Below are 26,976 nucleotides of genomic sequence, written 5' to 3' on the forward strand. Positions count from 1 at the left end.
GATAAATACCTCATTTTTTATGTTTATTTTCCATTGAAATTTTCCAAGTGTAACAGGAAGAGCAAGGAAATATAACAGTGGTGTTACATCTTCCCTATCATCTGCTGAAGTGATATTAATAATATTGTGTTAAATAAAAATAAATATTCTGAATGACTTATAAAACATTGCTTTATGCAATGTGAGCACTTTACAAGATATAAAAATTAACAAACATACTTTTTTGTCTAATGAAGGACATTTTACCACTAACTTAATTTGAGTAAGTCAATTGGATCCCTAATATTATGATGTGACAATACAGCCAGTTGACTAGTTCCCCAAAATATTTTTGGGTCTTTAATATCTATGACTGATGAGTTCAAATTTTTGCTAAATGTGGTGGTATTTCTGCATCAAAAGCTATTGTTAGGGAAATACGATAGGTATTTCACAATTATTTCAAAATAATCATGCTTGCATTTATTGCTTGCTCACTGTTTAACCTCCAGAACAAGTTTATAATGTTCACATCCATATTCTCTTTAATTACAGACTTTATGGGTATATCAACTGAAAGTCAGCATCTTACTTAAAGGTATGGCAATTGAGTCGCAGTGTGTCCCATTGTATCTTTCCACTACACCACACAGATTCTATGACTATAGCCAATAAGCCCTTTAAAATTTCTTTTTTTTAAATTAAATATTTTATTTATTTATCTTTAGAGGGGAAGGGAAGGAGAGAGGAAGGAAATATCAATGTATGGTTGCTTCTCGTGCATCCCCTGCAGGGAACTGGCCCCTGCCGGAAACTGGCCTGCAACCTAAGCATGTGCCCTGCCTGGGAATCGAACTGCGATCGTCTGGTTCAGGCCTGCACTCAATCCACTGAGCTACACCAGCAAGGGCAATAAGCCCTTTAAAATTTCACCATACATAATGATGGAGAGAGAAAAACATATGGGGCGTGGAAAAATGAGACACAGTATTGTGACCCACCAGGCTGTAGTGAGTTGAATAGTGGACTCCCAAAATTCATGTCCATCTACAACCACAGAACATAAGCTTATTTGTAAATAAGATATTTTCAAACATAATTAGTTAAGATGAGATTATACTGGATAGAGTAGGCCCTAAATTCAATGACTGGTATCCTTCGAAAAGAGGAGAAGATACATAAAGACACATCTAGACAGGAGATCATATGAAGATGGAGGGTGTTGTGTCGAAGTTAGAGAAATGCTGATTGCTGGCAACTACTGGAAGCTAAGGGAATAGCTTAAAATAGATTTCTCTCGGAGCCTGATGAAAAAAAAACCCTGCCCTGGCTGGTGTAGCTCAATGGACTGAGCGTGGGCCTGTGAACCTACCAACCACAGTTCGATTCCTAGTCAGGGCATGTGCCTGGGTTGCAGGCCAGTTCCCAGCAGGGGATGCAGGAGAGGCAACCACACATTGCTATTTCTCTCCCTCTCTCCTTCCCTTCCCCTCTAAAGATAAATAAATAAAATCTTTTAAAAAATCTGATGACACTTGATTTTGAACTCCAGCCTCCAGAACTGTGAGAGAATAAGTTTCTGCTGTTTAAAACCACCCACTTGAGAAACTTCGTCATGGTACCACAAGAAGACTCATATGTAGCTGTTTAATATTTGGTGAATCATTGAACTTCACCACTGCTTACTTAACTGGTAAACTGACATAGTAACATTTACAAACCTGGTAAAAATGTCTCAGTAGCACTTCGTAAATTAGAAAATGTAGGAAAGCATCAGGCATCATTATTGATCAGGGAAGGTAGAGATCAGTGAAATTTGGATTAGGCTAAGAACTTGACACTTGGAAAGATGAATGAAATTTTGAAAGAATGAGGACATTCCAGGTGAGAAAAAAAATATGAGCACAAATAGAGGAGGAATGTAGGGGTCACTTGCAAATGAATCAAATGTGACAAGGAAATTCTACAATGTTATAAGTTAAAACTACTCCCTTCTTTTTTAATTTGTAAATACTGAACCAGCCAACACTATATTAGTTTCCTGGGCTGCTGTAACAAATGGCCATGAACTGGGTGCCTTAAAGCAACAAAAATTTGTCATTCCACAGTTGTGAAGGCCAGAACTTTGATTCTGGCATTTCTCCTCTCCTAGACACTATAGGGTCACTCCTTCCTTGTTTCTTCAAGCTTCTGGTGGCTCCAGGTGTTCTTGGCATGTGGCCACATCACTCCAATTTCTGCCTCTATGGCCACATGGCCTCCTTTTCTCTTTCAAATCTCTCATTGCCTTACTCTTATAAGGATACTTGCCATTGGAGTTAGAGCTCACACAGATAATCCAGGATGATCTCCTTGTCTCAGGACACTTTACTTAATTACATATGGAGAGACCCTTTTTCTAAATGAGATTCCATTCACATGTTTTAAGGATGAGTGTAAAGACATATTTTTTGGAGTGGCCACCATTCCAGTCACTACAATAGTTAAGTTTTGGGGGGGAAGAAGGAAGCTAAAACACAGACACATCATTTTAGGTAAAAATAGTATCACCAATTTGATTTACATAAGCCATCAAGGTCAGTCATAGAATGGGATATTTATATGAGATCCAGAACTAATCACTTCATACTAAAAAAAAGTAAAATCATAATAAAACAACTTTCAGACAAAGACTTTATGAGTAGAAAACAAAAGGGTCAGATATGTAAGTGTCATATATTTTGTAACTTTTAATTTTGACCTACATTTTCATTAATTTAATTCTTATTACTTCAGTTTGCTTTGCTATCTTGTAATGTATTCCCTTTATGCACATTAAAATTTAGAAACTTCAAAATACTATTTCCCATTAGAGTTAGTTCAGAATCACCTTAATGGAAATTAAACTTTCCTAAGAGCCCATGTCTTTTGCCAAATAATTATTCTTCTTTCCTTTGAGATTCTTAATTTTAAAAGCCAATAAAATTAGACATACTTCTGGATTTAATGCTTATCCATCATTTAAATCACCAGTAGAGATTTAAGGGCAACTCCTAAAACAGATAACCCCTTATATAATTTAAAATTTGCTAAAACAAATAAAAACCAAACACAACTCACAGCCTTTTTAAATTCAGATTCATGCTCCTTAATGAGACCCTGTTAATATTTCATGTACAGTCTCTTCCCTTTTACTTTAAAATATTTCTGTAATGGAGGTTAGAAAATACACCATGCTCCTATGAGTAATAAAAAATTCAAATGTGTTTAGGAAAGATCTTCTGCTATAATGCAAATAATGTTGCTTAAACATTTCTAAATGAATCTCTGAGCCTCTGTGCCAAGCAATATCAGAAGCATGGGAGGATCTCATAGTCAGAACAGCATAGGCCACTGCATCCTGGTGCAGCTGGAGGTCTATATCATCACCAGCAGTAATGGTCATTCTTCGAGGAAATGTAGTGAGTTTTTGTTAACAAAACCAGGTAAACCAATCAAGGAGGAACATGTGGTAATGAGAAAGACTCTCTAGCTCATTTCTCTGGCAAGGAAAAGGCCACAAACCAAACCAAGGATCTCAGAGCCATGGAGCTCTCCTTCAGGGGGAGTCTTAGAGGAATCATCAAAGAGCTACTGAGGAATGCCCATCCTACTGTCCAAAACAGACTCTGCATGCTAATTTTAAACAACTTAGCTCTTTGCTACATCTCTTGATATATATATAATGTAGAATGTGTTGCCTTTTTAAAAATGAAATAGCTAAAAGCATAAGTACATGTAGGTACATCTGATAATTAGAATGGCATATGGCTGGCCATATTGTCACAAATTACATATAACCTATACTGTAACATGTGAATGAGTTTTTAGGGAGTCCTTGGGCTAAGACTCATTAGTACATCTCAGTAAAATAGACGATTTTTAAAAAGATTTTATTTATTTATTTTTTAGAGAGAAGGGAAGGAAAGGAGAAAGAGAGGGAGAGAAACATCTGTGTCTGGTTGCCTCTTTTGTGCCCACAACTGGGGACCTGTCCCACAACCCAGGCATGTGTCCTGACTGGGAATCAAACCAGTGACCCTTTGGTTTGCAGACTCATGCTCAATCCACTGAGCTATGCCAGCCAGGACTAGAAGGATTTTTATAAAACCACAAAACTGACTCCAATGATGAAAGATCCTGCTTAAAATATAAAGGTGCCTTTACAGGAAAATTCATGATTCCATGGAGCTTTGGTTTTGATGGCAACTAACCAAATGTTTTTCTCTAGTATGCTTTATTGCCATTAGAATTCAGTAAAATAAATATATTCATTAAAACTATTCAGTTTTTCCAAAAATTTGCTTAAAACAATTAAAATTAAAATTTCATTAGGTGCTTTTAGCATAATTTGTAAAAGCAAACAAAATAACTAAATAAAATTTTATTCCAAAGATGGGTCCTATTCAATTTAACACAATTAGCCATTATTGAATACAACTACAAGATATAACACAAATGGGCTTACAAAGCAGGTCAGTTATATACTGACTTAAGATAGATACCATGAAACTTATAGAAAAATAATTTTTCAAAATCATTAGTTATACCTTATTGTAAATTTTCAACTAAATCCTATAAATTCAATAAATATTTTATAAATAAAATATAGATTAAAAGATCTGAATACAGGGCTAAAAGATTGTTATAATTATAAAAATGTAAAGGTTAACAGGAGAATTAGGAAGGATTGCCAAGAACAAAGATGCGACATCAGAGAGCAACACTAGGATCATCCACACCCTTGCGTGCCCTGTTACTAAGTACAAACTGAGAGTTGGACAATAAAGAAAGAAATAGGAATAAATATGATTTGTAGTGTTAGAGGAAAGCTCTGTGGATGCCCTGCAAAGGGAATCGAATAAGTGGGTCCTAGAGCTAATTAACCCTAAAACTGGATGAAAAATGACAAAATTGAAGTTGTGCTACTCCAGGCACATCATGAGGAGGCAGAGCTTTCTGGAAAAGACAATAATGCTGAGAAAATATAAGGCAGAAGAAAAAGAGAAAGACCAAATGAAAAATAGATTGATTCTATAAAAGAAGCCATAGGCATGGGTCTGCAGAAGCTGAGCATGGTTATCGAGGACAGGACAGGAGGGCTATCACTCATTCATAAAGTCATCAGTAGCTGAAGACCAGAGCAAGTAAAACACACACACACACACCTTATATATAAAAGAAATAACTCTGAAAAAGTTCTTAACTGTTATGTATAAAATCTCATACTGACTTCTCTCCACATCCATTAACTACTCAAGCCATTATATGGTATCATTCTACTGTAACTTCTCACAAAAGTGCTCTTTGGCCTAACTGTCCCATTAGGGCACACTTCCTTTTGACTTTTCCCCCCTCTCTGTAGGTTACTTTCATCCTTCCCTCTCCTACTATCTTCTTTTCTCTATCCTATCCATGTTCTTTTTGAGTAAAATGATCAAGATACACATTTCCAAAAAATATGACTGCATTGCTCAAAACAGCCAACCTCTTTCATTCCAAGCATCAAGTATTTTCAGCATCCTACTGGGATTTCCATGAAAACCTCAAATCCAAACATCTACAACCGAATATATTTCCTGTTAAACTGCCTCGTTCTCCAGTATTTCTTCTCTTGGTTGGCGTAATATAACCAACCAGGATGTGAGAAACCTCAGTATTATTTCAAGCTGTATGCCCCTCCCTCTGCACATCTAGCCAGTCTCTGTCCCCAGGCCCTTCCTTATGAAAGCCTCCTTTGCATGCCATGGCCAGTGCTCACACACAGTTCTTACCCGAGTGTTTCCAGAGCTCCCTTTCCTTTTTTCTTAGTCCATCTTATATCATTTCTTTCTTACTTCATCCCTAATTTTGTATGAAAACATCTGATGAATTAATACTGTCTAAAGGACAAAGTTCTGAGTAGTATAAGGGGTACCCCCCAAACAACTGGAACTATCTTCTAGAGGGCAGGTACCTTGTAGTACAGGCTTCTCCTACTAGGTAAGTGTTCTAGGAACCCATCTGTATCAGTGTACCAGCTAGCATTGTTGTGAGAGGCTGGTTCAGTGTCAGTGAATTTGCTTGAATACTCTTGCAATGCATTTGCCCATTTCATGGTGGGTGATTCACAAGAGCACCTGCCGATACCACAATGAGCGTTCAGCAGTTTTTGACCAAGAATGGCATGAGCCCTGTACCCCACCCTCCCCATTCACCTGATCTCACCTTGAGAGACTTTTTTTGTTTCCCTACATGAAAAAGTCCTCAAATGGGAATGTGTTGCCAATGTAGAAGAGGTAAAACAAAAAAACAAGTAGAAGCACTAAAAGGCATCAAAATCAAAGAATTCTAAAACCATTTTGAGCAGTGGAAAAAACTTCTCAATATGTATATTGCATCAGATGGAGAAGGTGACTAAAATCTAAATATGTAAGAATAAGTACACAATTTTTATAAATAAATTTCATTTTGGGGCCCCCCTTATACATGCACATTTACCCCTGACTTGACCAAAACAGTATTTTTAGATTTTTCTCCTACCATGCTCGGTAGACAACTAAATTTCTTGTTCCATTCCCTAACTACAGTGTGGGTGGATATGGCAGAATGCTACACAGCCTCTATCTTAGTCACTTTCCTGTACTACAGATGTCAAAAAGAGGAAAGTTGCCCTGACTGGTGTGGCTCAGTGGATTGGCCATTATTTCACCAATCAGAAGGTTGCAGGTTTGATCTGTGGTCTGGGCACATGCCTGGGTTGCGGGCCAGGACCCTTAGTTGGGGGCCTCTGAGAGGAGGCCAATTGATGTTTCTGTGGCACATCAATGTTGCTCTCCCTTTCTTTCTCCCTCCCTTCTCTTCTCTTTAAAAGTAGATGAATAAAATCTTTAAGAAGCAGAAGCAGGAAAGTTAACCTTCCCAGACTCATTTGCAGCTAGAATATGATTGCTCTGTAGCTTCCACCAGTCTGGCACAATGGCACATGATTTAGAAGGTGAAAGGAGATAGAGGCTGCACACAGTAAGTTTGCCATGAAGTTTCATTTTTCTCTGGCCATGGAGATCTCCAGGCCAAGTCACTGACCTCCTCCATGTGTAGTACAAAGCATGAGTATTTTCCTGGTGTAGTTGCAGCACTAAAAAAGGGTCAGTACCTGTAGCACCAGCTTCTCTATGGGGCTGGAGGCTCCCTGATCAAAGTTCAGGCCATAATTATGTTGGTAGCTTTGTCAAATGGTGTGGTTTTAATTAAGGTCATTTCTGAAAGTTCAACTGAGAGTCTCCTAATAATTATTTTCCTATACTAAAGGTATATCCTGCTTGAACAGCAAGAATGGAGTCTGTCCTATGCAACCGAATCCTGAGAGTTGCACATGTCATTCCCTCATCAAAGTCCATGTCTTTACTGGAATGTCACTTTACTTCTCAATAAGTTCTCACTTACCCTTAAATACCTCAGTCATATTTCACCTCCTCTAGAAAATATTTCTATACTTTTTTTGAGTCCAAATAATTGCTTCCTTCTCTGTGGTACTATAGAACTTTGTTAATATTACTATTATAAAGAAATTATATCATAATTATTTGATGACTTATTTTTTCCTTATCTGACCATGAGATATTTGCAGACAAGCCATATGTTTTACTTAGCTTTGATCTCTAATGCTGTGGGTTCAGTGTATAGTAGAGATTCAGTTAAACCTTGTTGAAATGAACTGTAATACACTTGAGTATGAGAGAGTGAGTAGAGACTTCACCCTACACAAAATATAATTTGTACAAGTGCCAAATGGGGGAAAATATCTGAGGGCTGCAAATTTAAAAGTAGAAGACATTAACTATAGACAGGAGCTGGATTTAAGATAAGTGAGACATGGTTTTAAGTATTAAAAGATGGATACAATTTGATATTATGATGAAGAAAAGTCTGTTTCAAGTTTGAGTGTGAGGGAGTTTAAGTGGAAAGGGTAGGGGATGCCGAAAAACAGCAGGTGCATCAAAAAAAACTTGAACAGAGGTTTTGTATAGGGCAGTTATAACAGATGAGTCATGAAAAAAGAAAGGGATCAGCTTGGAGAAGTCTGATAGGACCCTTGCCTAAGGAGTGTCGATTTTTTTTTTTAGATAGGTAAGAGTGGTTCCTTGAAGGTTTTAAAGAGAGAAACACATTTTACAAAGCTGGCTAGGGAGTTGAGGGATCTGGAAGTTGCTTTCTTTGGTTGACATTCTTTAAAAAAATAATACTTAGAACTCTTTTAAGAGTAAGGAAACTCAAATGTCCAATGTTTGTTTGGATTATAAAAATATCCCAAAGTTCACAGTGGAGCTCTTTGTATTAAATCCAGGTCTCTTTTGGTCATATTAAGTTATAATTCTCAAAACATTATGAGAAAGATTATATTGCATGCTTCATCACCCACATTCTAAAGATGCTAAGTCTTTATCAGGCTAAAAGAAATAGCTTAGAAAAGGAAAATTTTGTGGATTTTTACCCAACTTTCATTTATCAAAATAATAAACTCTAAAATATCAAACACTTTAAAGCTTGTCCTTAAGACCTTTGGTCCATTAGGTAGGTGCACATGATAAATTACATAGTTAACCTTGAACTTACCCGCCCGGCATAGTGCATAATAGTGAATGCTGTGCCTTGATCTTTGAGGGCAACATTCCCATTTCCATCCTTCATGGGGGAGTATACTGCATTCGTATTTGAGGATTCTAGGAGGCTTTGAAGCTTTTTGGGAAGATTTGTTTCCATTGAACAAATCATTTGACTTTCTTCATCCAATAAACAGAGAAATCCAGATGGCTTCTGAAAGTTAAGAAGGATTTTCTTCTTCTATTACTCAGTTTGGTACTTTTGTTATTCATGAATGCTTATTTACAATTTCATTATTTCACATAAGGCACTCAGTAAATGAGTGCTTTACTTTTATTACATATCTATTCTAGCACACTGTTGGAGTCAAAACTGTGATGTAATGTAGGCCCTCAATAGTATTTATTGATTAGAGGAATGAATAAGAATTGGAAGAGTATATTTTCCCATTAGTAAAACATTGGAGTTACTAAAAAGTATAGTCTCATCTCAAAAAGAAAATAAAAATTCCAATTATAGGAAAATTGTAATTATTCTTGACCTATAACCCATGTCAAACACTTCATGCTTATGGTGGGTAAGTGACTTATCAAACACCAAACAAAACCTACAATGACGTTAAGTCATAAAAATTATGACAAAATCCCACTTAGCAGGAAGTAGAAGTGATTCTATGATATTCCAATACCTAGACTTAGAAGAAAAGAAAGTTTGAAGCTATAACTTACAAAATTCAAGTTAGAAGTCTCATAGTTTATTGATGCCAAATAAAAATAAAATCACACAGTAGGCAACAATATAAAATTAATCTTACATGAAGGAAAATGATGCTCAGAAAACTTCCCAGCCTCTGATACTGCATTGTTCCAGACACAAAACACCATTCTGCCCAAGTGGCTTATCTATCAGTTGAATAACTTTTACTTAGTGCTATGCTGCTTATCTTTTCTTTCCTGGGAAAATTTGCCATTGACAAATTTTAAAGTAAGGTACTTTTTATTATTTATTTACATTATTCTGTCACATACTGTATCTTACTTCTTATCATAGACTCAGGGTTCTTTTTGAAGTGTGAATACCATAAAAAATTATTCCTCTCCAAAAGGGACAAGATCTATATTGACCCCGATAGCAATTTCAGTTTGTATTTTGACTTGAGGTAATCAAACCATACTGCCACCAGCCTTTCATGATGTCATTTATTTGGACAATAGAAAGTCACTCCTATGTGTCATAATTCCTACATGTCATAAATATTTTAGTTGTTTTATGCCTTTCAGAGTCTCCTGCTTACACTAAAGAAAATCCAAAACTATATACATGGTTGTATGAAGGCTGTGGAGTTGAAGTCATTCTGGTGCCACCTATTGAGAATGAAGGGTGAAAGTGCCAGACATGGGAAGGACCTCCACCTGGTGGAGGCGCATACACCACAAGTGCCCTTTTGGAGCTATTTGGCAGCTAGGAGGGCCATCTCTAGAGTAAGCATCCAATAGTATCCCCAGGAAGGAAAGAGAGGAAGAACTAATGAGGTGGGAATGGCACTATGAAGGAATCAGAAACACCTGCAAAAAAAAAAGCAATTTCACCTACCTTGGCAAATTATCTAGCACACCTGGAGAGGCATTTCTTATCAACACAGAAATGCCTTTCAACAAGGAAATTTGAAGGAGAAAGTTCATTACAAGGAGTGTTATCCTAGCAGGCCTTTCTGCATGATACATTACAAGAGTCTCAGTGTGGCCGTGGCCGGGGACTTCATAAAGAGTCCCCATGAAGAGCCCAGAGGTGAAAAAAAGTTTTAAGTATATATAAATATACAAAAAGATGGGAGAGGCATTAAAAGAAAACAGTTGATATAAAAAGTTTGTTGAAGACTAGTCCTGTTTAGGGATGTTTTGAAAATTAAAAATTCATTATTTTAATTAATAGCAACTTCCTTGCTGAAAAGTAAATAAGAGGAGATATTATAATACCAGAAGCCATTCCTTCATCTGCTGACTTGAGCAGGCAAACACACACACAAGCACATGCAGATATGCAGTGGAAGGGTACGTGGGCTATTTAAAGGTTGTATAAAAGTGTGTCCACATTACAGGGATGGCAACAGACCTCTACTTTGGAAGTGAGGATTTCTGTTCATTTAATAACGCTTTAAATTGATGTTTAGGTGAATCAAAAACAAGGCCCCAGTTACTTTTGGGGACGCAACTGATGAAAAAAGTGCTAAGCCACTCTGCTCCGAAAGCAAGATGATATTTTATAAGGGTGAGGTAGTTGGTTACCAATGGAATATATTTTTAAAGCATTATAATTTGTATTGTCTCCAAGCATGTTGAAGTTTGCATGTGCTATATTTTTCTGAACATTTGATATAAAGTCATGAAAGAATGGTGATAAACTTACTGACTTGAAAAATTTGCTGAAGCTTCTGAAGAAAGTAGAACAGGGAGAAATAAGTCATAAAAAGGGATTAATGGCCTTTCAATTCCTTCAGGAGTCTCTGAGGAGACTGAATTGTTCTTCTGCTTGTGAAAGGTTATCATATGCAATTTCACCCTAACAACAAAAAGCAGCAACACTGAGAGTGTGAAAAACTGTACTAGACACTTGGAAAATTTGATAAGAATATGGATCGACCTCTCCCTTCCGGGAAATAAGACAAATATGTGTTCATTGAAATATAAATGAGGCCTACACAAAAATTATAATGTTTACCAGTAGTGGAGGGTTAGGAAGTGCTCTAAAGGAAACAATAAGCTTGTTTTGTATTGTAGGGTACATGCTTGCCTGGTGTACAGACCTATACATTTCACCCTAGACTTGGTATGCCTTTTCATTCCATTTTCATGGGTACCCAAGAAAAGCAGCAGCCAGAAATGTCCACTCCCATTTTCAACTCATATTGGTCAGAGCCCTACTAGTGACATGGTGAAAGAGGTCATGGTGACCCAAAGATGAAACCTCAGGGTTGAAAGCCAAAGAGAGAGAAGAAACATCCTGTTGACCAGTGGATAGCAGTCAAGGTCACAGCGGCAAACAAGAACGAGGTGCTGGCACCTGAAGCTTTCCACATATCTATTGCTGTCAAAATCTCAAATAAATAAATTATGTACTATATGTGTCATAATGAGGGAGGGCTTTCTGGAGGAAGAGGGCTTCTTATGTAATTTTTAAAATGTTAACAAGTTTGTATAAGAACAAGAGTGCTTTACAATGGGAAATGTATAAAATTTATAAGTCTACTCTTTTATTCATGGAAATAAATTGGTAGAAAGTTAAATAGTATGCTCTTCGATAAGTAACTGAATGTTATCAGTTTTAAACAATGTTCACATGTTTTAGAAATATTATGGGTAAAACTTCATAATATCTTCCTATATTGGTACATAGGGATTTCTGTTCATATGATAGATGTTTGTTTATGTTATACAAACATTGATGCAAAGATTCTTTAAGATAGAAACAGATAAGTATAAATGCCTGCAGATATTCTAAGATTATATGTATGCACACATATTCTTCTGTTAGTTTTTTCATAATTAAATTTAGAAACTGAAGATAAAATTTTGTTAAATTTATTTTATGATCATGATAGTCTTAGATATTATTTTTTAAATATTAATCTTGGTCATTGGGCATTTGTAACTGTGCCAAAAGGAGAGGTTAGCAACATAATAAGTCATAAATACTTTTATAACAGATGATTTAATATATGCTGTTCTTTTAATGGATTGGTAATCCTTCAAATACCTCTTCAGAAAAGGTAACTTGTACCTCTTCTGTTGGCTATATATAAGACTATAGATAAGTCTTTCTATAGATAAGACTAGAAGACTATAAATACATAGCACAGTCTGGCATAGAAAGATATCTCAAAAATAAAACCCCTTGAAAGAAAATTATTTGTCTCTAGCATATTTAAATGTGTGTATTCTGTAAAGTCACTAATTACATTATACGAATACCTGGAAAAAAAAATCCAAAGCTCCAGTCTGGTTACTAGGAGAATAAGCTGTTTCCATGGTAACTCCCTCTTGTAAACATTCTGTTTGCTCCTGTAGAAAAAGCACTTCATTGATATAGTGGTGAATCTTCTCATTGGTCATGTTGACACAAAGCTATTGTGGAGAAAAAGAGAATAATTCACAAGATAATATGGTCATGCAGATCCACTCTAAGAAATATTAACTCAAGAATATTAAACACCAATTAGTCTATTGAGATAAAGCAGTACAGTATTGCCTGCGAAGCCAAAGTAAGGAGTTTCACTTGATATTGTTGACTTCACATGGTCTGGTTATTCAATTTAAAGTATGCTAAAAATAACAGCAAGTATGGTTATAACATTAGCTTAAAAATCTGGAGTCTAAAATATATTGGAGGATTTAAAAAACATACTGTTGAAAGAAAATATTTGGTTTTTAGTCAACAAGTAAAGATAAAAGATGGATTGACTGTGAGACCCCAGAGAAGAAGCATTTCTTGCCTCCTCATTTCTGTTACAAGAGAACATGCTCAAGAGAACATGGGTTTCTCTTAGAAAGAATAACCAGTTTAAGCATGCTATTGCAGAAACTATGTCCTTTATCTGAAATTTTTTTTACATTCCTACAACTGTTGTTTTTTCTCTATTCCCATTAGGAAATAAGTATGTTATTTTTCAATCTTAAAGTTTTAATTTCTAGATCTTAAAACTTATCTTAAAATATTTAAAAAATAATATAACCCAAATCTAATCAAAATAAAATCATACTACCCACTAGGCTACTCTCCTAATTTTCTGCTTTCTCTTATAACAAAAAAACCTCAAAAGAGTTGCCTTTTCTTATTATCTCAAATTTTGTTTCTCCCCAATACTGAAAGCACTCTACTACAATTTTTGCCCCATAGTATCACCAAACTTGCTTTTGTGGAAGTCAGTAGTGATACTTACAATTCTAAATTCAATGCTTAATTCTCAGTGTTCTTTTTCCTCGACCTCCTTGAGTAATGTGACAGTCATTCCTCTACTTCCGTGGAGTGCTGCCTCACCTGTCCTTCAGGACATCTCTCTCTCACTGGACATTTGCCTCCTACCTCACTGGCCACTTCTTCTCTGTCTCCTCTGACCCCATCTTAGTGTTCCAGGGCTTAGTCTTTGAGCTTGTGTCTTCTCTGTCTACACCCATTTGTTTAATGAACTCATTCAGTCAAACAGACTACCATGTTCCCCAATCTGCACCTTATTCACTGTTATACTAGGTAAAATTTAAAAATCACTTAGAAATATTTAGAATTCAGTACCTCACTGAAAATAATTAAAGGTGAATAACATATACAAATCAAAATTACTTATAAAGCATTTTAATAAGAAAACCAGATATTTTAAAAAAGAACAATATCTAGGATTATATTTAACATAAAATGTGTTGTACTTATAATGAAAATGCCAAAACTTTTGAAAATCACACAAGACTAGACCACCATAAGTTCCTCTTTCCCATGTACCCAAAGTCTTCTCCAAGTCTGGTGTCTTGATAACACCAGTTACATAGAAGTAGAAGCTCATCCTACCCATTCCTGTCCATCAACTGGGAGTTCATGGCTTCTCTCTAGGATATGTGAGTATCCCTTATGCTTTACTGTCCAGTCAGTGAGCCAAGTCACCTTCTCAAATGACCAGTACCAGATAGGCTTTAATTCCCCATGTGGCATCCGAGCCTGCTCATAAGGGTGTGGCTCATGAATTAAGAATGAGTGAAGGATAATGTGTACATAGGAAAAAAAGCCATTTTTTTTCTCACAGATCCAGTGATTTTTTTTTGATGGGGGTAGCTTATAAGTCTCCAGGAACATAAAGAAGTCACCACTGGGAATTTTCTCAAGGAAGATACTAACACATTAGAGTGTAGAGCACTAGTCAGAAAACAGAAGGCATTTGTGCTGAGACAGTGATGGTGTCCTGTGAAGTGCTGGACACCAGCATTGAAGTGTACTTTGCTTTTTTCCAGGACCAGAATTTTGTTAGTAGGTATTGAAAGCTCAAATGTCTTCAGAAATGTGGTGATTGGAGGAAGGCAGGACAGCAGGTACCCAGGCTACCTTGACAACAGCTGGAGAGCTGAAGCTCAGAGGTTCTTGTGACTTAATCTAGTCAAGGTATTTCCATGATGACTACATCAACATTTCATTATTAATATAACAGATGGAGAATAGTCAATAAATTAGACATCAGTAAATAAAAATTTAAATATTAAATATTAAATATGCCTTATATTAAAAATAAGACATAAATTGCATATCTCGACACCCAAAAAGTAACAAAAATAGTTCTTAGTTACAGGTCAAAAAATGGTTTTTGCATCCCTGCTTCACAGTGAAAAATGGTTTTTACAAATTTGGTGATAAATGAATGTCTGTATATTGAATAAGCTTCCTTATTGCATTCTATTACAAGATAAAATCTAAGTTAAAAGTAAAATATGAATATGCCACATTGTTGCTGTCTTAGAAGTCAATTTATTTATTTATTTTATAGAAAAAAATTTTAATGAGGACTTTATTTATTTATTTATTTATTTATAGAGAGAGGGGAAGGAAGGAAGAAAGAGAGAAAGGGAAACATCAGTGTGTGGTTGCCTCTTGCACATCCTCTACTGGGAATCTGGCTGGCAACCCACGTGTGTGCCCTGAATGGGAATCAAACTGGTGACCCTTTAGTTCACAGGCCAGCACTATATCCACTGAGCCACACCAGCCAGGGCAAATCATTTTAAAACCTAAAATAAAAAAAATTGAGAGAATTTTCTTAAAACTTATAATCACTCTGCATCATTTTCTTTCTGCATAAATTTTCTTCCTTCTAACTGATTTGGCCAGGAGTTATAGAACTTTTCCTTTCTTCCTCATGACAAGTAGATTTTATGAGTTACACACAAACCTATAAGTTATTTATATTTAAACCTAAATGTTTCTTAAACTCATATTTCCACTGATCAATTCTCTGAATATAAAAAGCATTAAGACTATAGTCACTTCAGGTGAAAACATACAATATAGAAAATTTAACTTTACATACTTAATTGTTAAGGCAAAAACAACTGGATAAAAATATAGAATAAGAAATTTTGTGCGTTAGAACCAGCAAAGGAAGGGATAGAATTCAGTATTTAAATATCATATGAAACCTATTTACTTCTTTGTAACTGATACAGTCTAGCACATTCATTCTCTTGAGTTGTTCCATTAAAACTAAGTGATATCAATAGATCAATAACTGTGTTTACCTCCAGGAATGATTATGGAAGAACAAGTCATTTTCTATAAAATGATTTCTGTGTAGCATCTGTCCACAGTAGCATCCCCATTGTGAAAGGAAAACATTTAGTTGTTGTTTCATTTTAATTAAAAATTCAAAAACAAAACATTCTGAAAATTATTGTTAGAGAAAAAAGTGAGTTTAAAAATTAGTTCACTTTCCTTAAAAAGTAAAATGTGGGAAGTGCTCCCCCAATCTAATACTATGTTAAGGGCCTTTAATGCTAAAGTAATTTTGTTACTAAAGATTAATAAAGATTGTTAAAGTGTGGAGTAAAGTATTTACAGAAAATAAGCCTCCATTATGCACAGAAACTATACAAATATATTTCCAGAAAATGAGTGACTCCATTATGGAATAAAACCACTGGAATAGATTCTCTTTGATTATGTGATATACAAAATTATAATTATTTTAACTTTTGATTTTAAAAAGCAAATTTAATCATTTAATACAACAAAAATAGGTCCTATAGCTCAGCAGTTTGATTTAGAAGTAATTATGGAAGGTGTTCCTAAATATAATATACTTTAGGAAATAGAGTGCTTCAGAAATAAATGTTGAAACCATGAAAAATAAGGTGATGTATGTTACTGCATGAAAGAATGAAAAGAAATCTAATAAAAGACTCCAAAATAAGAACATCAATGAATGATTCTCTATTGTACAAGAAACATCCAAATTATATGACACCTTTCTCCTCATTTTGAGATTATCTAATTGAAAATACTTAGATAAATGTAAATATCTCAAAGATATTCAATAGAATTCTCTTATCATTTTGCATTCAGAATAGACTGCAACTCTGTAGCTACAAAAATTACTTTTGATGACAATCTGAATAAATCTTCTTACTCTTTTTAATTGAATTTATTGGGGTGGGCTTGGTTAATAAAATTACAGAAGTTTCAAAAGTACAACTCTGTAACACATCATGTATATTGTAATGTGTGTTCACCAACCCAAGTCAAGTCTCCTTCCATCACTATTTATACCCCCGGTACCCTTTTCTACCTGCCGCACTATACTTACCCTCTGGTAATCATCATATTGTTGCCTGTATAAGGAGTTTTTTCTTTGCTTAATCCCTTCACCTTTTTTACCCAACCCTCTAACCTCCTCCCCTCAACAGCTGTCAGTCTGGTCTCTATGAGTCTTTTTCTGTTTTATTTGTTAGTTTATTTTGCTCATTAGATTCCACATATAAGTGAAGTCATATGGTATTCATCTTTCTCTGACTGGCTTATTTCACTTAGCTTAGTACTCTCCAAGTCCATCCATGCAGTCACAAAGGACAAGATTTCCTTCTTTTTTATAGCCCAGTAGCACTCCCTTGTGTAAATGTACCACTGTTTTTTATCTGCTCATGTCCTGATAGGCACTTGGGCTGCTTCCAAGTCTTAGTGATTGTAAATAATGCTGCAATGAACATAGGGATGCATATATTCTTTCGAATCAGTGTTTCGAGTTTCTTCGAATATATCCCCAGAAGTGGAATTGCTGGATCATAAGGGAGTTCCAGTTTTAATATTTTGAGGAAACTCCATACTGCTTTTTACAGGGGTTAATACCCACATTTTATAAAGAACTTATAAAACAGGAACCTAAACAACAAAACAAACAAGCAAGCAAAATATGACCAAAGACACTGAAATACAGAACAGGCTGACAGGGGCCAGAGGGGAGAGGGGAGAGAATCTCAGGGGAAAAGGGGAAGGATTCACAGGAACAAGCATAAAGGACACATGGACAAAAACTAAGGCGGGGGGCGGGAATGGGAGGAAGGTGGGGAGCACTGGCGGGGGGGTGCTGGGATGGGAGTATAAGACACAAAACTGTACTTGAACAATAATTAAATAAATTTTTTAAAAAGAACATAAAACTCAACACCAAAAAATAAAAAAACCAAACAACCCAATTAAAAAATGGGAAAAAGATCTGAACAGGCACTTCTCCAAAGAGGACAAACAGATGGCCAATAGACATATGAAAAGATGCTCATTATTGAAATGCAAATTAAAATCACAATGAGATATCACCTCACACCTGTCAGAATGGCTATCATCAATAAATCCACAAACAAGTGTTGTCAAGAATGGGAGAAAGGGGAGAGGTCTTGCCTGAATTGTTGGTAGGAATCCACTAGCTCTGGACTGTCTTACCACTGACCATCTCTGTATGTATACCTGGATGTAGGTTTTGACTGACTTGAGCATTTTTATAATAAAAGAGACATTTAATTGTTTTTATTTATGAGTATTTTATTGAACTGAATTTTGGCTTTACAGAATTGAAATGCTGTTTCAGGCAAAATGGTGATACCAAGTGTGAAATGTTGACAAAGCTAAATTAGAAAGAGGTAGAAGTCAAGATACCAGTCTTCTTTTCTTCCCCCAGGAGTGTTCAAAGCACCCTGCCCATAGCAGCTTGTGATTTTGAATAGAGCAGCTCAACTTGTTACTCTCCTGGTCAAAGTGATTCTTAAAATGTATGGCTTCTCTACTGGTATTCTAATAATTTTCAAGCCACAGCATCGGATGGCATTTTGTGAAATAGGGTGATCCTTATAATATATATCTAAACATTTTATTGTACAACATGTTCTTCTTATTCTGGATGAGAAAAAAGTAATTTATTAGAATCCCATTGGGAAAAATTCCAGCTTGCTGTGTAAAACTGAGTATCCTGTGGAGCAATTTTTTGTATTGTGTCTTTAATTATGGTGGTGCTTTCTGAAAGGAAATGTGTATTTGTATTTCTAACAGAGGAGAGCAATGCTGGGTGGTAAAGGGAATCACTGGGAGCACATGCAATTTGGAATAGAATGTTTTTCAAACTCACTTTCGAGTAATGTGTACATTAACTTTCTTTTACCAAAACAGTTCACCTTTGCTTATTCTAAACTGTTAAAAGCACTCACTGTTTGAACCAAAGTAAAAATATAAAAGAAGTACTGTAACATGAACTTTAAAACTGCCAGTAAATGTAGTTACAGGACCAATACAAACATATCATCCTATGTCAGATACCAAGCTGAAAATTGGAAAAATGTATCTCACCATCCAAATGGTAGCAAAAACTATGGCAAAAACCTGCTGATTTTTTATTTATTTTCACTGAATTGTGTTGTGTGTTAAACACACACTGAATTGTGCATATGTGGTTGTGTGTTAAACACCATCAGAGAAAGACACAGTGAATGATTTTTATAGGCAAATTAGCTTATGTATTTAGAAACATAAATCTCTATCAATAATTGAGAATATTATAGACTTTAATGCAAAAGTCAATAATTATTTTTACTTTTCAACTCTATCCATCCAAATTGTGTTTGGGTTTCATTATATTTCCAGGTATTACTCAGAGTAGATTTGAATGTAGGTGAAAGGTAAGGCTTCATAGATGATAATGAACAATTATTAAATACTGTTTAATTAGCATGCACTGTGTACATAAAGTGCTGTTGCTAACTGGTTTAATAATAAAAGTTACATACCCTTTGAAAACATGTTTCAGTAACAGAACATTATTGCTTATCCAGATGGCCTATCATTTGTATTAATGACAAACTTAATTTCTTGAGTAAATTTTCACCAACTGTTCTCCCTTTTATTACTGAGTGAAATATAACAGAAGCAAAAATATAATGGAGCATGACATATACTTCACAGAATTAAAGTAGGAGATTAATTAAAGCTAATTCCAGTTAAAGGCAGAGCCCCAGGCGTTAGACAGTGATTTGCAATCTCACTGCACACTGGAATTAGCTGGCGGCTCTTTTACAAAGGCTCATGTCCAGGCCTGACCCCGAACCAATTAAATCAGAGTGGGACCCAGGCATTGATATATTTTAAAAGCTTTCCAGGTGACTCTAACATGTAGACATGGTTGAATGCACTGAGATAGATGATAGAAAAGAGCATGCACAATCCATTAACTGATTTGCTCATCAATTAATATATTACATACACACACACACATATATATATGCCATACCTTTATACAAATGAGAAAAAAGGATGATGTTGGTTTTCAGATATTCAATATTTTTCAAATATGTTCAGCAAAACACTAATTGTATAAGTTGTTAATTACTATTGTCTAAAAAAGAATAAAACAGAAGCCTATTGGAAAAACAATGAGCTAAGCTAATGAGCTTCTCTGCAGGACTTTTCAGGGCCTTTACCATGCCAAGTGTGCTGTGAATCTTTTATGGAATTCTTTGTGGCTTATGAGGCTACTATATGTTCTTCCCCCAACAAATCAATTATTCCCAATTTTGGCTCAATATCCATAAAATGGCAGGTAAGGGGTGTTGATGCAGGCCAGTATTTCTTTTGATATGTTTCAATTTTTAGATTCTATAGTTTATTATGCCTTCTTTGACTCCCTATTACTGTAGAGCTTTTCTTTTCTCCACCCTTGTTTGGGGAAAGTCATTTATTACAATAATATAGCATGGGGCATTTTAAACATATTCCAAAGGGAAAAGAATAACATGATGAACCTGTACCTACCATCAACCAACTTCAACATTTATAAACAATTACCAGTTAATGCCAGTTTTGCTTTATCCATTTCCCTGTTACCCTCAAAACTAGCCTAATTTGAAGTAATTCTCAGATATTGTGTCACTTAACTAGCAAGTATTTGGATATAATTCTCTAAGATATAAGAACCTAAAAATATAGCCATATTACCCATACCACATACAATTTATATCAGCAATAATTTTTTAATTTCCCAAATATTTAGATTTCACATTATTCATTAACTCATAATTTTTTATACTTAAAAAATTAGGATCCACATAATGTCCAAATATTTAACTACACTTATGTATCCCTTATATCTCTTTAAATATACAGGTCACCCTCCTGTTTTAACATTTTTACGCTTGCATTTTATATGTTGAAGAAATCAGGTCATTTGCTCTGCCATTTTCCACATTCTGGATTTTGCAGAATGCACCCCTGGTTTATTTTAACACATTCCTCTGTTCCTGTTAATTAGTGGTTAGCTCACAAAATTTCATTATATTCAGGTTTTTTCCTGCCCTTCCTCCCTCCCTCCTCTTTCCTTCCCTCCCTCTCTTTTCTTTCTTTCTTGGCAAGAACACATGATACCCATCTTGTGCATGTTGTCACTCTTTAGATAATGTTAGCAATGATTGATATTCATTGCCTAGATTATTACTTCTTAGGAGCTACAAGATTGAGTTGTTCTCATTCTCTCATCCTTTCTTCATTTATTTGCAGTGGGTCTGCATCAGGTTATATTTATAAATTAACTTAGAGAAAATAAGCATCTTTATAATATTAAGCCTTTCTCTCTAAAAGTACGGTGTATCTTTCCATTTGTTTGAGTATAATTATATGACTTACAGGAGCATTTTATAGATTCCCTCATTTAGGTTATTTACTTATTTTTGACAATGTTGTCTTCATTTCCATACTGCCTTCCAAAAAAGTATTTTAAAATATATATAAAAGTAATTGGTTTTACATGCTGATTTAACAACTTGCTACTTTATCAAGTTTTCTCATTGTAGTGATGTTTTCATTCATTCTTTTCAGTTTTCTAATATATGATCATCTCTGTAAGTACAAATATTTTTAGTTCTTTGCTACTTTTTGTGTTGAATTGCCTTCTGTTTTCTAACATTGTCATTGCAATGTGTAAGAAGGTACCTGTGTGTTGTTTATCATCTTCTTACATATTAAGCATACAACTGTGAATTCACTGACTGTGTAATGCTGAAGAGTCAGCAAGAGAGGTTCTCCTTTTAATAACTTAGGAGATATTTTTATAGTGCTAGAGATTAATTTTATATAATAAAAGGGAATTTATAAAGTTTAAGTGTTATTTAACAGAGAAAAAGCTGATAATAATATAATTATTTAATTAATCAGGTTGTCGATTCCTGGCAATATGTACTTTGGAACTCAATTTTTAGAATGCCCCTCTCAATCGACTCATCAAACTATAGTTTATGTATGTGTGTGTATATATATATATATATATATATATATATATATATATTACCCTAAATATGGTATTTGTTATAATATATGAAATAGCTTGAAAAAATATTAATTAAAAGTCAGAGAAAATAGATTAGCATTTTATAGGAACTGAAACAAATTGTTATCTAAAGGATCACATGGTCCATATAACCTTTCAGAGCTACGTGGGGATACCAAGGTTAGAGATGCTGATGTTGTAGTATGCTTCTTAATATTTCTTCCAATTGGTCCCTTTTCTAAACTGTCAATTTTCCAATGGAGGAACAGTTGTCAAGAACTACATACATTAATTCTTCAGCAAGAAGAACCACTAGGAAATATACTGTGAAGATTTTTTTCTTATGAGTTTATTCTTAAAATTTCCACAAAAAACACATTTGTTAAGCTTCTATTATATACAAAATGCTACACCAAATACAACTTCAACCCTATAGATGCTGACATTTTTGTGAAAAGCTAATAGATATGGGCCAAAAAGCTAAAAACTAACCAAAATAAATACTTACAAAGACAATGATATTCTTTTGGATTTGAGTCTGAATATAATATTGGTTTCTTAAATGTTTCTTTGAAAGTTTCCAGTGGAATACAAAGTGAGGAAGTTCACTTTCTATTAGCAACTCAAGAATCTAGAATGTATCATTTAAATCTACTGCCTTTAAAAAATTCCCATGAAAATTTAGGAATTTTCCAAGTCCACCATAAAATGAGTTTTGGATTCATCACAAATACCTTTATTCTTCTAAACGTCTTCTAGTTACTATTGTGCACAATAGCCAAGTAAAACTGCTAAGAAAAAGGTATATAGTTTTAAAAATATTATTTTTTACTTGTTTAATAATTGGTCTTGAGATTTTACTTATAAATGTCTAAAACTAGATTTTTTTTATTTTTTAAAGGTGTACCAACATATTTTTTTACAATTTGTAAACATTTATTTTTTTAATTGTTCAAGTACAGTTTTCTGTCTTTTACTCCCATCCCAGCCCACCCACCTAGCCCTCTCCCGTCCCTCCCATTTCCATTCCCTTAGTTTTTGTCCATGTGTCTTTTATACCTGTTCCTGTAAACTCTTCCTCTTTTCCCCTGAAATTCCCTCCCCTCTACACTCTGGACAGGATTTAATAAACAAAACCCATTCATTATTATATAAAAGTCTCAGACTATGAATATATGCTAAACTATATCATTAAAATATTTAGCAGAAAGAATAATAAGGGCTATACATAACTGTAGTAAAAAAGGTTTAATGAAAAATAACACATTTTGTACATTTCAGCTGTCAGCACACATATGATAGATAATCATGTTGGATTGTGAAGCAGGAGATTGAAAGCACAGCCCCTACTAGAGCCCTTGACATCATTCCACTTGTGGTTTCCGCATGCTGTTTAGCAGGCTATGGAGAATCCAGTGAGTCTCACTGCAGACACAAGAGTGTGCATGTTTTCCAAGATAAAAGTGTAAGGAATCAATATAGCTGCCAGATACCAAACATCTACACTGAGAAATACATCACAAGCAGAAGCCTGCAGACCAGCACATATTGTGCATACTACTGGTCACTCTTAACTTCTCTCTTTATTATATGCATTAATATTTTTCTTTTAACAAACAATAAATGGGTAAAACCATGAAGTTCTCCTTTATTAAATCATGGATACAAAAATATGAAAAGAGAAAAATATCTATTGTCTTCTTGGTCTCATTTCATACTAGATTTCTTACAATGTTTTCTAAAAACCATGCTTTATGAAAATTCACCAGGATTAGCATGATTTCAGATGCACTTATAGGATGCTGTATCATCTTTAAATTATTTTTTAAAATGTTTAATTAAATTTATTGGGTGACATTTGTTTTCAATAGCACACAGGTTTCAAGTATACAACTTAACAAAACATCGTCTACACACCTCATCCTGCACCCACTGCCCCAAACAGTCTCCTTCTGTCCTCATCCTCCCCCCTTTGCCCATCTCCGCCTACCCCCAACTCCCTTTTCCCTCTGGCTATCACCACATAGTTGTCTGTGTCTTTGTGTATATATATAATATATATATATATACACACACATATATTTTTTTGCTTAATCCCTTCACCTTTTCTATTCCAGTTGCCCAACTCCTCTTCCCTCTGACAGCTGCTAGTCTCTTCCCTGTGTCCATGTATCTTTTCCTATTTTGTTTACCAGTTTGTCCATTAGATTCGACATATAACTGAGATCATATGGTATTGACATGGTTTATAGCAACTGTTCCTGTTGTAAATGGGAACACCTGAAAAAAATTTTAAAATGTAGCCACCCTTTCAGAAGAAAAAAATAACTGAATTTAAGTATTTCCATTTACAACAGGAATAGTAGCTACCTGCCATTTCTTGAACAGGTATAGTGAGTTAGAAAATGCCAGAATTTCTGTAATAGTAACTTTGTTTAATCTCACAACTGTGTAAATCTATTATAATCTTGATTTTACCGGCTAGGAAACCAAAGCTCATTATAGTCCTTTCATCTTGGCTGGTGAAAGTCACAGAACTGGGACTCAAATTCACTTTGTTTAATTCCTTATCCAGTGTCCCTTACCAACATGTTAGCATTTCTCCCTAAACAGAGTGGAACTGTAATTCTTAATGTACACCTTGGTTTTCTATCTTTCCACCTATAACTTTTTACAGCTTTGCTTTTCCTCCTCTGCCTGGTAAGGCAAATTCTATTTTTACTCTTTCCTTTAACACTTAATTTTTAGATATGCTTAATTTGATTAAGCTATTCATCTGGTACTATCAAGATACATAAAGAATTTAGTGTTTTTCAAGGTGCCTAAATTGTAAATGAATTCAAAATAATCAATGTATTTTTATGCATTTCCCATAGTCAAATGTATGCATGTCACATAAAGATGAATCTATAAATAACAGCATTTAGCATAAGAAAGTATTTTCATTCTGATTTTTGGCCAAGGCTTCTGAAGATCTTTGCCTTGATTTCAAATACAGGTGTCCTCCATCCGTTTGTCTGACCTACTTGAAATAGCAGAAGCACAACTCAGCTCTTCATCTTGCCTTGTGTTTTGAAACAAGTGCTTCCGTTTAGAAAAAATAAAAAGATTGGACCAGTTGTTCACAAGACCACACAAAAATGATGAATATGTCAACAAAACAGTTATTAATTTCAAAACAGGATGGCAAGTACTCCTTTTAATTCTGTATTTGAAAGTGATTATACAAGTAGTCTCTATTGAATTAAAAATAGCTGATTAGTGGCGAAAAACATTAAAATTTATAAAATTTCAAAAAAACCCTACTTACTTGTTCAAATTCATTCTTTTGAAATTCTTCAAAACCAAAGATGTCCAATATTCCAATATCCAATGTCTGCATGCTGAAATAAAGCGATAAAACATTGAGTAGGCATATTTTAAGCTCGCACGTGGCCTCCTGCTCCTCGTTCCTTCAGGTCAGAGATATCTGGTCACTTAGCATACTAGTTACTTGAAGTATCAGCATGCAAATAATTATCCTACAGTTTGGTGAAAAACTCTGAAAATTAGGGGGAAGTGTTCTATTAATGCTTTGATTCAGAGAATGTTAATAAAGATAGAGTGATTTCTATGTTTAAAATGTAACAATTCATGGGTAGTTCAATATTTGCTTTTCTGAACCAGTGTTTTGCCTTTCTCCTTTGACTAGAATTGCTTTCTCTAAAGAATTTTGTGCCCAAAATGGCTTTGACCAGCTAATACTTGTACCTCATTAGGCTACGCAAGCAGGGATCAAATAATTCCCTCATCACACCTAAGTACAAAATGAGGTAAAAGACAAATTAAACTATGTGCATATTCTCTGATAGATCAAATTCAGAGATTCACTTCAAAAATTACCTCATGATCTTCCTAAAGAAATTCTTATGAATAAAGAAGAATAGAGAATATGCAACTTGGTTGTAAAATTGAAACAAAGCATTTTCAGGAACATCTAGATAGGACACACGGCTAAAATCAAAGCGGGGTAGGGATCAAGGGTGGGAAGTGGGGATAGTTGGGGTGAAGGGGAATGGTGAGGAGAAATGGAGACAACTGTACTTGAACAACAATAAGAAAAAGAAATTTTAAAAAATAAAGAAGTCAATCTAAGCACCTTGTGACACTTTTATTTCCCCAATGCAAGCTACTACTAGGAATTTGCTACAGTCTTGGGTGGTTTAAGCCACTGATGTCGGAACCCTCATGGTGAGTGAGGAAAGCAGAAACACCTAACTGCCGACAGCAACCCTGACAGCCTGGCTTCTGTGAGGAAAGTGGTGGCAGTGTGCAGGAGTGGGTGTGAGGTTGCTTCTTGCAAAGAAGGCCCCTGATGTTGACCGTGGATGCTGGTGACCAGGAGGATACATAACCGTCCCCTTCCACATCGCTGGTCCAGATCATGGGGACAACTGTTGTCCTTACGTTCTGCCAGTGGGTGTGGGATCCTGTCATCATTGTGGTGCTTACTGTTTCAATTTTACTACTCTTGTTCATGCAGATATTTTTGCTGTTGTTTCCTCTCCACTTGGTTTGTCTAAACTATAGAACCACATCGACAACTTACTCTTTTTGTAACTGTATTTTATTTTCACAATCACTACATAATCATGATCCTTAGGGGCTTTAATACATTACTTGGGTGACCATTTTTTTTCCTGAAAGAAAGGTAGAGAATTGATTGTATGGTATCCTGCTTCTAAGATTGTTTGTTGTGGTTGGTACAAATAAGCTTCAGAAGCAGAAGGCAGAACATTTTAAAAGCCTTTAATATAAACTTCACATGACAAAGAATATAAAGCAGTGAGGGGAAGGAAGAATCATTTAATGGATGTTTCCAGGTAGTGGATTTAGTCTTTTAGAACAAAAAAAAGTTAGCTTTAAACCTCACCTCACCCTATGTGCCCAAATAAACTGTATATGTGTTCAATAATTAAATGTTGGAACAAAAAGCAAATGAGATCTTTTTTTTTCAGGTCTGGAAAAAAAACCAAAAAAATGTTTAAAAGTATAATAGACATCTACTAATTTTTTGCAGGATAAATATATAA

General features: G+C 34.9%; 1 protein-coding gene across 1 annotated transcript in view; it reads right to left on the minus strand.

Annotated features, from left to right (window-relative positions):
• LOC118994671 (unconventional myosin-XVI-like) overlaps positions 1-26,976 on the minus strand; it is a 298,709-nt gene that overhangs the window by 189,740 nt on the left and 81,993 nt on the right. The window contains exons 7-9 of the mRNA XM_037057347.1: positions 25,215-25,287; positions 12,549-12,701; positions 8,593-8,793 (exon numbers count right to left, since the gene is read on the minus strand). Coding sequence (XP_036913242.1) covers positions 8,593-8,793; positions 12,549-12,701; positions 25,215-25,287 — 427 coding nt within the window. The remainder of the gene's footprint in view (positions 1-8,592; positions 8,794-12,548; positions 12,702-25,214; positions 25,288-26,976) is intronic.

Source organism: Sturnira hondurensis, unplaced genomic scaffold, assembly GCF_014824575.4.
Source record: "Sturnira hondurensis isolate 20B ecotype Veracruz unplaced genomic scaffold, ASM1482457v3 Scaffold0009686, whole genome shotgun sequence".
NCBI classification, from domain to species: domain Eukaryota; kingdom Metazoa; phylum Chordata; class Mammalia; order Chiroptera; family Phyllostomidae; genus Sturnira; species Sturnira hondurensis.